We start from the raw sequence: 12,837 nt of genomic DNA on the forward strand, positions 1-12,837 counted from the left end.
CGCGACTTTTTGTTAAGGAATACAGGAGCTGGGAGAACGTGATTCTTGTAATGATGTGGCTCATACGGGAAGCGCGCCACGTACGTTTGAGTGTCAGACTATTCCAATCCACTGCTGGATGACTGCCTACCCCACGCTTTCCGTTCATATCCCCCACTTTGGTGTTGAGTTGGTAAAAAAAAACAAGCTTCGCCACATTAGTCGGTCAATTTCTTGGATTTTCTGTTTGCACTCGGTCACGTATTCACTTTAAGATGTTTTTTGTTCATGTTTTTGTTTGTTGCGGTTGCACCCTATTCAAGAGCCGAATGGCTCACAGGGCTATACCTAATATAAATGAACTTGAATAAGACTGCCCAATTTGAAAAACAATAATCGGCGATGTTATCGGGCGACGTTAATGGCAAGAGAGCGCTGCGGGTCTCCTTTATTAGGGTGGTTGTTATTTGTGCGAGGTTGGCACGACCAACACAAGCATCGCAAAACATATTTGTTTTGCCCCATCGCTGAGCACACACTACCTTGACGTGCGAACAAAAAAACTGATTTAAGCCCTTGAATACTTGATCGATATTGGACGCATACGTGTATTAATTAATAGACGTAAAACACACTATTAAATAATGTTACATATCTGCCGCGATCTTATCATCACTGCTGGATTCAGGCCTCTCTCTGGGTCCATATCTCCATCCCTCATAATCCAATTCCATTTTACTCCTTGACAACGTTTTATTTTTTAGGGGGGGATTTCGTGCCTCCATCTCTGTCGGTGAATGATTCTCTCAGTCGCGAATTTATAAACCCAAACCAGCTACCGACCAACGCTTGCAGCAGCAGCGTGGCCTGCCCTAGCCCCACCGAGTTTTGTTAAGTCACCATGGTCCCGGTCAAAAATTGCGCATCTTCTGCGCCGATCTTTTGCGCGTGTGTGTGTGCCCCCTTTTAATATTTTCGCAATGCAATTCCCTCATTCACCACTCTATGCTTCTTTTGCGCACTTACAAACTTTAATGTCAAGTTTTGTGGTTCGGTTTACGTGTTTCTTGGCCACATGTGTCGTTGGACGTCATTTGTACGCGTGAGAAAACTGTTCTTTGTTAGGTCATTTGGTGCTGTATACGTTGCTTTATTTGTCAAGTTCTAGTGGGCAAAAGCGGCTCGGATCTGCTACAATAACTCAAGAAGTAAACATTCTACGATCATTTCCAGTTGTCCATCCCGTGGGTTTGCTCATGGTTTGCCGACTGTTAAACCATCTGAGCAATCCTCTTAATTCGGTTCAACTCTCTTCCTTGAGTATATTTCCGTTGGTTATTCTCATGACTTACATCAGCAAATCTTGAGTTTATATGTATCTATGTGTTTGTCTCTCTGTGTGTGTCTCTGTGTTATCTCTCTCTGCTTACGTGTCTGTCTGTGTTTAATCTCTCCTAAATTTAGCAATCTTTGGAAGAACGTAATCAACCAGGTAGGGTATTGACTGTTATGTTAGCCGACTCTGTGTTACTAGGTTTTGTTTTCTTTCACTTGTACCTGATGATGATTGCTTGTGTTGCAATCGAAACGTCGTATGCTATTATTTAATTTATTATTTTCTCTTTCTACGTGACTTTAGCGAAAGAACCATAGAGTATATATAAATACCCCATTTATGTTTTCAAGGTTCATTTCTCCCAAACTATTTTCCGAAAAAAACTTGTCACGCTGCCTCGAATGGCACGTGAAAGCATTTCTCGTTGCTTTACCCTGGTAGGTATATTTGTATAAAAGACGTATTTTCTTTACCTTCATGTAGCCTCATTGTACTGTACTTTTGACCTATTCAGTCTTTGTAAAAAATATAGTTTAAAATATATATTTTTAGTACCTTGGTTTCTCAGAGCTTGGATAACTCGATCAAATTTTCTCAAGTCACACGCCTTGTCATGGTTCACAAAGGCCTGGAAATTAGTATTTTACTTTAATTTCAGTATTCCTTTTACAGCTTCACTTAAAGCTTTCGTGACTGCAGGAATTCATACTCTTTGGGTCTTTCGGTAAAGTCACGTTGATAGAAAAACAAATATTTCACGACGTTTCGATCGCAACACAAGCAATCAGACGATTGCTTGTGTTGCTATCTACGTGACTTTAACGAAAGACCCAAAGAGTATATTCCTTTTAATATAAGATAGAATATGTCGGCACTCGGAGGAACCTTTCATAAACACGGCCTGCTCATGTGGTTCGTTGACCTCTTAATGATGACACTTTTCTTTTCCAAATAAGCAATGCTGCTGTTGTGTTTATTGTCTATAGAGTATTGTATTATCACAACAGCAACCAATAGGAAGGTGTTAAACAGAAAGTACTACAATTACACATACCGTAGAAAACAATAAAAGCAGATCGATATAGAGATTTAAGTATTGCTTTGATAACCTTAAAAAAATTACTTGTCTATTGTAAACTAGCGAGACCTAGAATTCTAACGTTAGTTACTGCCAATAGTAAAATATCTTCTCAACTCAACCTTGCTCAACCGTTCTACATTGACAGGTATTTATCTTCTTCCGTAACGTAAATTAGAGATTGTGTGGAGTTGGCATAATTCTGTTCCCGTAACTTTAAAAGAATGTAATACAATCATTCGAATGCAATGAAACGGCATGGTAAATAATGACACGATACAATATTATTTTTACGTAGCCACTTGTTACCCCCCCCCCACACCATTATCGTCAATGTAAAATGCCTTGAGGTTTTATGAAAGGTGATATGTGAACTGTAATTGTTATTACTGTGGCTGAGGCTGACTTTTTGTTAGGTTAACACATCATTGCAGCCGTTTCGACGTGTGCTTGGTTAGCCCCGGTGAGGTTTGGGGGTTTTCCCCAGTGTGAGTTAAAAGGCATGGTGAAACTCAACCCGCAACTCGCCAGCATCGTGAAGTTTGGCCGCTTGTCATCTCGCGGTCGCAGAACAGCCCTGAGCCATGGCCCGCAATCGCCTGGTACGCCGAAATTCACCAAACGTGTTGCGTGGTCATGCAGATGCGTGGGATCTACATTGCCACCCGCGATGAAGATTGGAGATCAGAATGGAGTTTTAAAAGAACTCGCAGCCAACGCAGAAGATCCCTGGGTTTTATATTCCACGAAGCTCATGGGCGACCCTAAATCGCATCCACTGCACAAATGGAAAATTAACAACTCCCTCGTGTGCGACTGTGGTCATCCAGAATGGACCGTATAACGACGCAATGACCGATCTGCAAACATGAAGGAGACATCACACCGATACACTCCGCTGCTCCTGACGCAGTGATCTGGCTTTGACCACCTCAATCTGAAATTGTAGTTGTTGGTCTGCATCTACATCAGCAGCCACACGAAAGAAGAAGATCCTAAGAATTGGGAAACGGGTCTCTGTCGCCTTTGTTTCCGGTTAAGGATCACTGGGTGTGAAATCGGTGTGCCTTGATTTTTATTTTACCAGTTAGGGCCCACTGAGCTATACAGCTCTTTTTCAGAGGCCACCTGGCGACAAATGATAGCCCAACGAAGTGACCTGTCACGTGGAAATGTATAGCAGCCAAATACTCTAAAACGCGTATCGATTCAAAATGTGGAGGGGAAAAACTGGAGGACTCTGACAAATTCACGTGACCACGGGGTGGAGCGAGAGGGAGAGGCACGCAAGCTCCCAAATATACAACAGGCGTCAAGGTCGTGATCGAACCCGCAACCTCCTGCATATGAAGCGAGGTAGTTAACATCTTGCCACTGGAGGACCCGGAGAAAAATCCACACGGCCACGAGGAGGGGAAGAGAGACACGCAAACTCCCAAATATACAACAGGCATCAGAGTTTCCATCGAACCCATGACCTCCTGCATATGAGGCGAGGTAGTCGACATCTCGCCACCGTGCGGTGCTGCGAAGGACCCGGAGATGGTAATCGAAGCAGACACTTTGTCAGTGTTCGTACACCACCGTGCGAACGTTTTGAAAGGTCCCCCACTTAAGTATGAAGCACACTTCATTGGCTTCGCCTTGTCTAATTACAGGGGTCAGTGTCGCGTTGTATCGGCCAAGTCACAAGACTGTGGCGGTTGGCGGTCGTATGTGGAGGCCATTCGCCAGTGGCGTGACCGCTGCTGCTGCTAATGATGGCCTGTCAGATCATGTGCTGTAAAGAAACGCGCATTAAATAGTGCTGGGAGGACTGAAACATGAGGTTGAAAAGGTATAGGAAAAACACGAATTTTGCATTTTTGTGGAATGTATGTATGTATGTTGAACTCCGTACATAGCCAACCGTGCTAATTGGAGGTGCACAGGATATTATAGGTGTCTTCTTCCCTGGATTAGAAAAAAAACACTCTCCTGAAAGTAAAATCGACCCCAAACTTGTGCCCGATGTCAATGAAGTTACCCAAATGTGATTACACGCGCACACAAACGCATACCTCCCAGATTATAAAATGCACCGCCAGCATTTGATTTAAATAAGGGAAGTAAGTGGGTATTCTATTAAGGAGAATTCGGTCGTAAACGGATCGCTGTTTTAATTTTACAGCCGACAGTTGTTTTGGACCAATATTGTTTATCATCCAATATTAAACAGGCACTTGCTGGACTGGTTCAACCATTTTTGTATCATCAGCCGCGTTAAGCCAGTGAGACACTTCTGGATTGATCAGTGCCCTGATTTTCAAAAGCGCTGCTCTGGCACTTACATTCCAGCAGCAAAGCCTTGACTGCTGATGAGATCCAAACGATCAAACTTGCCCATAATATTGCCTGCCTAAACAAATGCCTCCGAATAATATTCGTCTGAAAACCACACGGGCCGATGGACTAAAACATATTACATTTTTACATGGCGAGTCACATTTTTTTTTATTTCAAGAGCTCTAGGTAATGCGTCAACAGTTGTGTTTTTCCTGTTATGTCATAGTTATTTCTGTTGCTTTTATTTTAGGATCGCAGCATTGCTGCCTGGAACGTTAGTCATCTTAAGCTAACGGTTTAAAATGTCCCCTGCAGATACGGGAAGTGTTGCTACAGGGCAACAAAAAGGGATGCCCTGCATTTTCACTCTCCTTTCTCGGTGTAAACTGGTTTATGGAGCCTCTGGCCTCTCTCCCCCTCTGTTATGAAGGGCCCTTTTCCCCAAACACAGCCCATTTTACGACACCTTTTCATTCTCAAGGCAGTACCGTTGACGTGGTCGTTGAGTCGTTTTCTTATTTGTGCTCGGCACCACCGAAGCAGTAGCATCGCTTAATAATCATGCACGAGTACAGCGGGGTCATTCGGCTAGTTCAATGATCGGTTGCTCTGCCGATTATTGGGTTCGATGCCTGCTCATATCGGATAACACAAACGTAGTTTGGTACGGGGAAAAATATAAAAAACCTTAACCTCTGAAACCATGCGTTGCCGCTGAATGGGAGGCGTTGTCAGCCGCGTCAAGCCGAGCGTTGGTCGCGCTCAGGAAGTATGATGTGGGGCGAGGTTGCCATTTATAAAGGGCCTCTAGGAATCGTCCAGTGGCTTCCCGTTGCCGAACGAATACGTCATGAGGTCGCGTTCACTACACACACACACACAAAGCGCTTGCCACAAATGAATCACAATACCCTGCTAATCTCGTTAAGGAGCATAAATCATCATCACGCGAACTCCGGTCATCCTCGCAGAGGCTTTTGGCTGAGCCATCGAGCAAAGACTGTGATCACCCCTTCGCGCACTTTCAGATGTGCTTCTGCGGCCGTCTGGAACGCTCTTCCGATATTAGGAAGCCACTGGAGTTATGCACGGCAAAGCGCACCGCACCGAATCGATTCGTTTAATACAGCTCATCTCCCGAGGTATAATCTCTCAACCTGGGGCAAACCCGTGCCTCACGCTGCAGCCGTGAGTTCTGCGCGAAGGCTTCCCCCGGTCGGTCGTAGCAGTGGTGGAATTTCCACCGTTGGCTTGGTGGCCAGTCGTGGACAGTGGTGAGCAGAGCCGGCGATGTGTTGCTTTGAGCGCGGAGAAGCTTGGACTCAAATGAAAGCGTGTTTCTCGAGCGCGATAAGGTTCCACTGGAGGCCCTCTCTCTATCTCAACTGCTTGCATGTTTGTGGGGGGGGGGTCACCCTTAAGCCAACGACAATCTCTAACATAGTTCACATGCTGTTGCTCTTAAGTCTCCCGCGCACGGCTTGGCGTTTTGCAGTTGCCAACTGGAGTGGATTTACCATGCCCCAAAAATAGCCACGTTCGCATTCCAGATCGAGCAAAGTAATTCCACACCCGCAAAAAAATCAAATCTGGATACCGACTGGATTTCTCTTGTTGCGTCGTTGACTTTTAATGCAAATTCTACCGGAATAGACCTGCATATGAAACGTGTGTGTCTTTTCTGATGGACATCCGCGCGTGTAGTTTTGGACCATTACGAATAAGACTGAGAATAAGATCATTGTTTTTTTTTTACCCTTTTTTCTGGCAAAAAAACTGGCACCTTTTTTACAAAGAGTCATGTTTGCATTGACCACAATACCTGCGGTCGGAATGCAAACAAAAAACACAACTCTGATAATGTATGTATGCACTGTCCTTGAAATTGATCGGTCCACACCCGAGACAGCTTTTCTTAGAGCCTAGTCTCACATGGTGTTGGACCAGATGACGCTTTAAGGCGCACTGAGAATAAAGTCAAGGTTCAGCTGTCACGTGAGCAATGACAACATGTGTCTCGCCCCACCACACTTTGACCATCGTCTTGACGGCTGCTGCTACTGGGGTCCATCGTAGCAAAGTCGATAACCCATCCCTCCAAGTGGCGTTGAGTTGTTACAGATTGAGACGAGTGTTTGATTTGGCAGTTTGTTGCAATGCTGACCCATGAAGTAATCTACACAACCGGAGGCAATGGCAAACAAATCTAAAATGTGGTGTTCAGATGTACGCTTTGAGCATCTTGGACGTGTGTGTTGTGCAATAACTCGTTTTCTTGGGAAAGAATTCATTATCATGTCAGGGAAAAGAAAGCTGTGCTGGCTGGATTCTTGCGCAATGACATCAATAACATTGCACGAAATCCCACAGCGTTGAGTCTGATTCCTGCATTGCGCTCATCTCACGCCCCTCCCACCCCAATCGCTCTCCACCACCCCGGCCTTGGATGCTGTGCAAATGTGCCGTATACTTTATAACACTGTCATACTATAGCATGGGACCTCCTTTGCCAGTACCAAAATATAAGTATAGGTTTTCCCCTTTTCTGGAAACAAAACAGTTGTGTTAAGATGTTAAAACATCAGAGTGTGTTTTTTTTGTTTGCATTCTGGCCACAAGTATTGTGGTTAATGCAGACATGATTCCTTGTAAAAGGTTTCAGTTTGGTGTTTTAACATCTGAACACTTGTTTTGTTGCCAGAAAAGGGCAAAACCTATTCTCACTATCATACTATGTTTGAGAAAAGTTTGGCTGGCTGGCTAGGAGGAGGGAGGGCATGAGGTCCATCCACGGCCTTTGGACTGCGCACTGCTAGCGTTGGTGAAAAATAATATGAACATTTGTTCATTGTTGAGAAGTGCGTTTTCTAGTACAGTAAAACCTTGGATTGCGAGACGTAATTCGTTCCTGAAACGTGTTTGTAATCCAAAGCACTCGTATATCAAAGCACTGGTATATCAGTTGTGATCACGTGACGCTCGGCAGACAAAGCGTATACACGTACTGCTCGTATTGCAAGATCTCGCTCGTTTATCGAATTAATATTTATTTTTAAAATTTGCTCGTCTTGCAAAACACTCACAGAACAAGTTACTCGCAATCCAAGGTTTTACTGTAGTTGTCTGTTTTCAGCGCAAACTATCGCGCCCGCGAAGGGATAACTCTCGTGTGCAAATCCCTCCGTGGTCTGGCCCCAACGTATCTCGCTTCTCTCCTTTCGTTCCACGCTCCCCTCCGCTCACCATCCCAGCTGTCTCGCTGTCTGTTCCTCCTCCTTGTGCCCAATCACCGTTACATTTTTTCTCTCGCTTCTGGCTCCCCCTTACACCCGAAACCAACTGCCCCTACGCGGCGAACAATCGGCCTCGCTGTTCAAATGTTGTTCTTCCCTTAAAACCCTCGTTTACTCGCTTACCCCAAGCTCCTCATCCTCCTCTTGCTTCCCCATCACGAACTTCATCCCCTTTGCTAACTTCCCTACCTTCTCGTCGTACTCGTTCATCGTCGGTTTCATAATTTTATTTCGCGTGTCATTATTTATTACGCATTATCATCTTCTGTAGAAATGTATAATTCCTTTTTCAGCGCCTTAGTCAAGGAAGTATATACATTAAAATAAGGTGCCAACGGTGGCTAGGAGATGTTAACTACCTCGCCTGGTGTACAGGAAGTCATGAGTTCGATCCTGACCCTGATGCCTGCTGCTGTATACATGGAGTTTGAGTGTCTCTCTCTCTCATCATCATCACGGTGGCTAGGAGATGTTAACTACCTCGCCTGGTGTACAAGAGGTCGTGGGTTCGATCCCGACCCTGACGCCTGTATACATGGAGTTTGCGTGTTCTCCCGTGGTCGCGTGGATTTTTTTACCGGGTCATTCAGTTTTTCCCTCCACATTTTGGCTGCTATAAATTTCCACATGATAAGCAACTTCGTTGAGCTATCATTTGTGGCCAGGTCACATCTGAAAAATAGCTCTATAGCTGTGCCTTACTTGGTCAAATACAACGTTGTTTAGTAGTTTAGTTTATAAGATGAAAGTTCTAACGTGTGTCTGCTGTTGCTTTGTGTGTGTGTGTGTTGTTGCAGTATGCTGTGAAGTAAGTGGGATTCCATCTGAAGTCGAGGTATAAAGAGAACAAAAACAAACGAAAACGCTGCTCAACCTAACGACGTAAAAACTAAAGAAAAAAGTAAAAAATTTCCACCGCGCCAAGAAAGATACCAAAGAAACCGAGCAGAGAACAACTACAAGGGAACGTAAAAATTGTAATCTTTAAGACGAATCAAGTTTGAATCCAGCGTCGCCAAGTTTGTACCTACTCAACAGCTTCGAATCGGCACTCTGACTGCTGCAGTCTACACAACCTCTTTTAACAAAAAAAACAACAACCAACAACCGAGCAGCCGCTGTGGTGGTACGCTGTGGTGGTACGTGTGTGCCAGCGCGTGCCGTGTACCCCACCGCGCACCGCCGCGTGAGCCCAACAGCTGTCGCGCGCGGCCTCCTCAAAATCACAAGCAAGCAAGCAAAGCAAAGTGACGAAACGTGCACCTCTTTACGAAGATACCTTCAACTGCAATTTACGATACGAGTAAAAATATAACGCGAGCAAGGTGCGTACCACGCTTCCGCCCTCCGTGTGCGCCCCCCTTCCCCCCCCAACGCCGTTGAACCGCCGAGCGTCCGGTCGTTGCGCCCCTATTTTTTTCCTTCGGCAGGTTTCTCCGTTGAGCGGTCGTGCCTCCTTTTAACCCCTTTCTCATGCCGGTGACGGGTTTTTTTCATCGGGTTTTTCTTCCGATGTTTGCACGTGACTGCGCCGTTCGGGGGGGCTCTTTTCAGGATGTCAACAACTGCCGCCTTCGGTTCGGGATTTTGGCGGGTGGTCAAGCGGGGGTCGGCGCTTTCGGAAGAGTAAATGGTAGCCTGTCCCCTATAATCACGTTGTTCCTTTACACCCCAACCAATCCCAACGTGGTTGTTTGCTCGTTTTTTTTTGACACTTGATGAAAATACCCAGGGTGCAAGAGCTACAATGTTGTCGTCCGCTATCAGCTGTTATGATCCCTTGAGGATCCACGCGCACCCCACCCCCCCTCTAGGGTAGAACCCCTACTGTAGTTCGTCACTTGTTTTGGTCACCTGCCCCTCCCCTCAATCCTGCGCAAGCATCCCACCCATCACAACCTCTCCCCCATTCCTCAATTACCTTCCCTCTACTTTGCACCCCCGTCGTGTTTTCTTGAGTATTGTTTGTTGCAACTTTCGGACCCTGTGCCCCCCCCTCCTCCCTTACTGGACATCTGTGAAAAAGAGCGTTGTTATGACTCATCAGTTGTATGATCGATTTTGACGTCCGTAACTCTCGATTTAAAGCTTTCGTGACTGCAGGGATTCATCTTCTTGGTTCTTTCGGTAAAGTCGCGTAGAAGGGAAATAAAATAATAGAAATAAAACATAATAAAATAATTCTCACGACGTTTCGGCCACAACGCAAGTAGCCGTCCTCAGGTGAAGAACAGGTCTGTCGGAAAGACAACGTCTTATTTTATTATGTTTTATTTTTATTATTTTATTATTTCCCTTCTACGTGACTTTACCGAAAGAACCAAGAAGATGAGTCCGTAACACTCTCGTGCCACGCTCCATTCGGAAACCTCCCAAGTTGCTCGCATCCTCCCCCCAATCTCCTTCCGTGAAACCCCAGGCATCCTGCACTCAAATACAACATTTTCTCGGAAGTAGCTCGGGTGGGAAGGTGTGTGCCCGCTCTTGATTCGTGGATCGGAAGGGCAGTTGGAGGCATCTTGGGAGTTTCGTTGAAGTTCGCTTTGATGGGGGCCGTATTCTCACACGCGGGGTGTGATGCACTGCTCACGGCGAGAGTTTCTGGTGGATTCGTCATGTCCTGACGCGACGTGGATAGCACGGTCGAATTTATATCGGGGTGGTTTAAGTAAAAAAATTGTCAAAATTATCACCTACGGGAGGAGCTGTAGCCGACGGGACAAGATAAAAATCCATCTCTCCACACGCACCTTGCGCTGCCCTGTCCTCTCTCCATATGCTGCTGCTGCCTTCCCTCTCCTCTCCTCTCCTTCCCGCCCCCCCCTTCCCGCTCGGTCACCTTCTCCATAAAAGTCGGCACGGTTGTGACGATGGCCGACGCTTGGAAGGGTTTCTCTTCCACGGCCGAGTTCCCCGTGTCCCTCTGCCCCTTGGAGTGCGTGGGTCCTGATGGCGGTGGCAGTGGTGGTGGTGGCGGCGGCGTTGGTGGTGGGTGCCCCGTGCCAGTCCGCGCGTCCCACGCTCTGGGCGTCTCCCCGTCGCACCGCTCCGCCGTGAGTGTGCGTCGACGACGCCTGGGTTCGACTCCACGTCCGCGCCGGGATTTTTTCCACGGCACAGCGTTTCTGCCGCGGTGGACGGCGGCAATTCGCTTGGCCAACGTTTCTCCGTGGGTCGCCACTAGTCGCGCGCGACGGGGAAAAACGGCGCGGGTTCATGCCGGAGCGAACGGTCGCTTAGCCGAATCGCTCAACAGGAGGCACACTCTGTCGCCGCGTCAAGCAACCAGTTTGCGCGACATCCACACAAGCGTCATTTAGTTGCACGCAACCTTGTTGGGCAAGCAGTCGCTCGGGAGTTACGATTCGGGAAGCCGTTGCGATTATAATTTTTATTTGGCATTGCGGTGTATTGTAGCGCATTATTTGGCTGCAAGGGGTGGTGGGGGGGGGGGGTCGCCTGAACCAATAGCATAACGACGAGTACAACACGACAACGATCGTTTCGCACGTTGCCGGGATGCCGTACGCGCGCAGTGAGCGCACAAATCGATTTGTAAGTCCAGCAAGGCATTTGTGGTCGATTGGTCACTTGAAAAATGTTGGCGTCGATCGAGGCAATCGCCGCGGTTTATTGTATCATCCGTCTTGCAAGATGTTGCTTTTTTCCCCGATCGTCGTCATTGCCCGTTAAATATTCTCCCGACGATTAATTTCCTGGCAAAATATGCAACGAAATAGCAAAGATTTTCGCTTATGGTTTAAAGCTATAAATAAATAGGTATCTCCCATTTAAATCTGTGCTTTTTAAAGGCACCACAGCTGTTACATATCGCATCATCGTTTGCTGACAGCCTGCCGATATAGCCTGCGAAGTTGCAATAATTATTAGAAGGCATGGTACGGCACTTAATGTTGCGTGGCCTGCGTTGATAATTTTTCACGCTTTTTACCTACTTGGGAGGACGAAAGCAATGCAGTACAAACGTGCATTGCAACTTTTACAGAGTCATGGGGAACTGATGGCTCTAATTGTCAAGTCGTGAAAATGTGTTACTCGAGTCTAGCGAAAAGTGATATCGCGTCAAACCCTACCTTCGAACATAACCAACGTAGGACCAGAGCTTGGACAATTGTCGGCGGTGGGGGGGGGGGCAGGGTTCCTTGTTTCTGTTTCCTTGGTGCCCCCTCTACCCAACTCCCACCCACACCCCCTCCCCTCCACCACTTCCATCTTCACTCCTCTTTTCCATCCTCCAGTCCCGTGCACATCCGTCCTCCAGCCAGCATCCTGCTCAGCGCAGACGCAAGCCACTGTACCAGCGCTCAGTAAGTCGCCCCCGAGACGCTTAAACCGCCAGCGGGGGGGCGGGGTGTGGCGCGCCTCTGTGACGGACCGGGGGTGAAGGGAAGTCAGCCCTCGCAACCAACGATCCCAAACTACTAACGTGCCTGGCCTTGCCTTGCCTGTGTGCCGTGTGCCCACTAATCGAATGCGCAAATGACGACGACGACAAAAAATCAAACCGCATCGGAAAACGGAACAGCAGCGGGTACCTGAAGAAGTGCATTGTGGTCCTCTCCTCTCTGGTCGCCGTCAAAATCAATTTGAGCAAATGTGAGCGGCTGTCGGGCAGCGGTGATATTATCAGGGACTCTGCTTGCGAACTTTCAGATACGAACAAACCTGGTCCGTACGTCCAGTAGCCTGCTCGGAGCGAGAGTCGTAAGTTCAACCGCCGCGCAATAGATATGGCGGTGGTAGTTCGGTGTCATTGCCAGCATTTCTGCATGGAGAAATGCTCTCTAACCCCAGCTCCCCACCCC

At 47.1% G+C, this 12,837-nt stretch overlaps 2 protein-coding genes across 13 annotated transcripts in view; one reads left to right on the plus strand and one right to left on the minus strand.

Moving 5' to 3' along the window:
* LOC133360360 (troponin I, slow skeletal muscle-like) overlaps positions 1–12,837 on the minus strand; it is a 277,194-nt gene that overhangs the window by 30,629 nt on the left and 233,728 nt on the right. The gene's annotated exons all lie outside the window — the stretch shown is intronic.
* Positions 1–12,837, plus strand: part of LOC133360332 (cold shock domain-containing protein E1-like) — a 49,293-nt gene that overhangs the window by 863 nt on the left and 35,593 nt on the right. For 11 of the 12 annotated variants that reach the window (XM_061578985.1, XM_061578987.1, XM_061578986.1 and 8 more), the window contains exons 2-4: positions 8,809–9,336; positions 10,865–11,064; positions 12,271–12,339. In XM_061578985.1, the coding sequence (XP_061434969.1) occupies positions 10,882–11,064; positions 12,271–12,339 (252 nt within the window). In that variant the 5' untranslated portion in view covers positions 8,809–9,336; positions 10,865–10,881. The remainder of the gene's footprint in view (positions 1–8,808; positions 9,337–10,864; positions 11,065–12,270; positions 12,340–12,837) is intronic. The other variant, XM_061578995.1, reaches the window with a different exon arrangement.

The sequence above is a fragment of the Lethenteron reissneri genome, chromosome 68, assembly GCF_015708825.2.
Source record: "Lethenteron reissneri isolate LAM-NWPU_2019-01 chromosome 68, ASM1570882v1, whole genome shotgun sequence".
In the NCBI taxonomy this organism is placed as follows: domain Eukaryota; kingdom Metazoa; phylum Chordata; class Hyperoartia; order Petromyzontiformes; family Petromyzontidae; genus Lethenteron; species Lethenteron reissneri.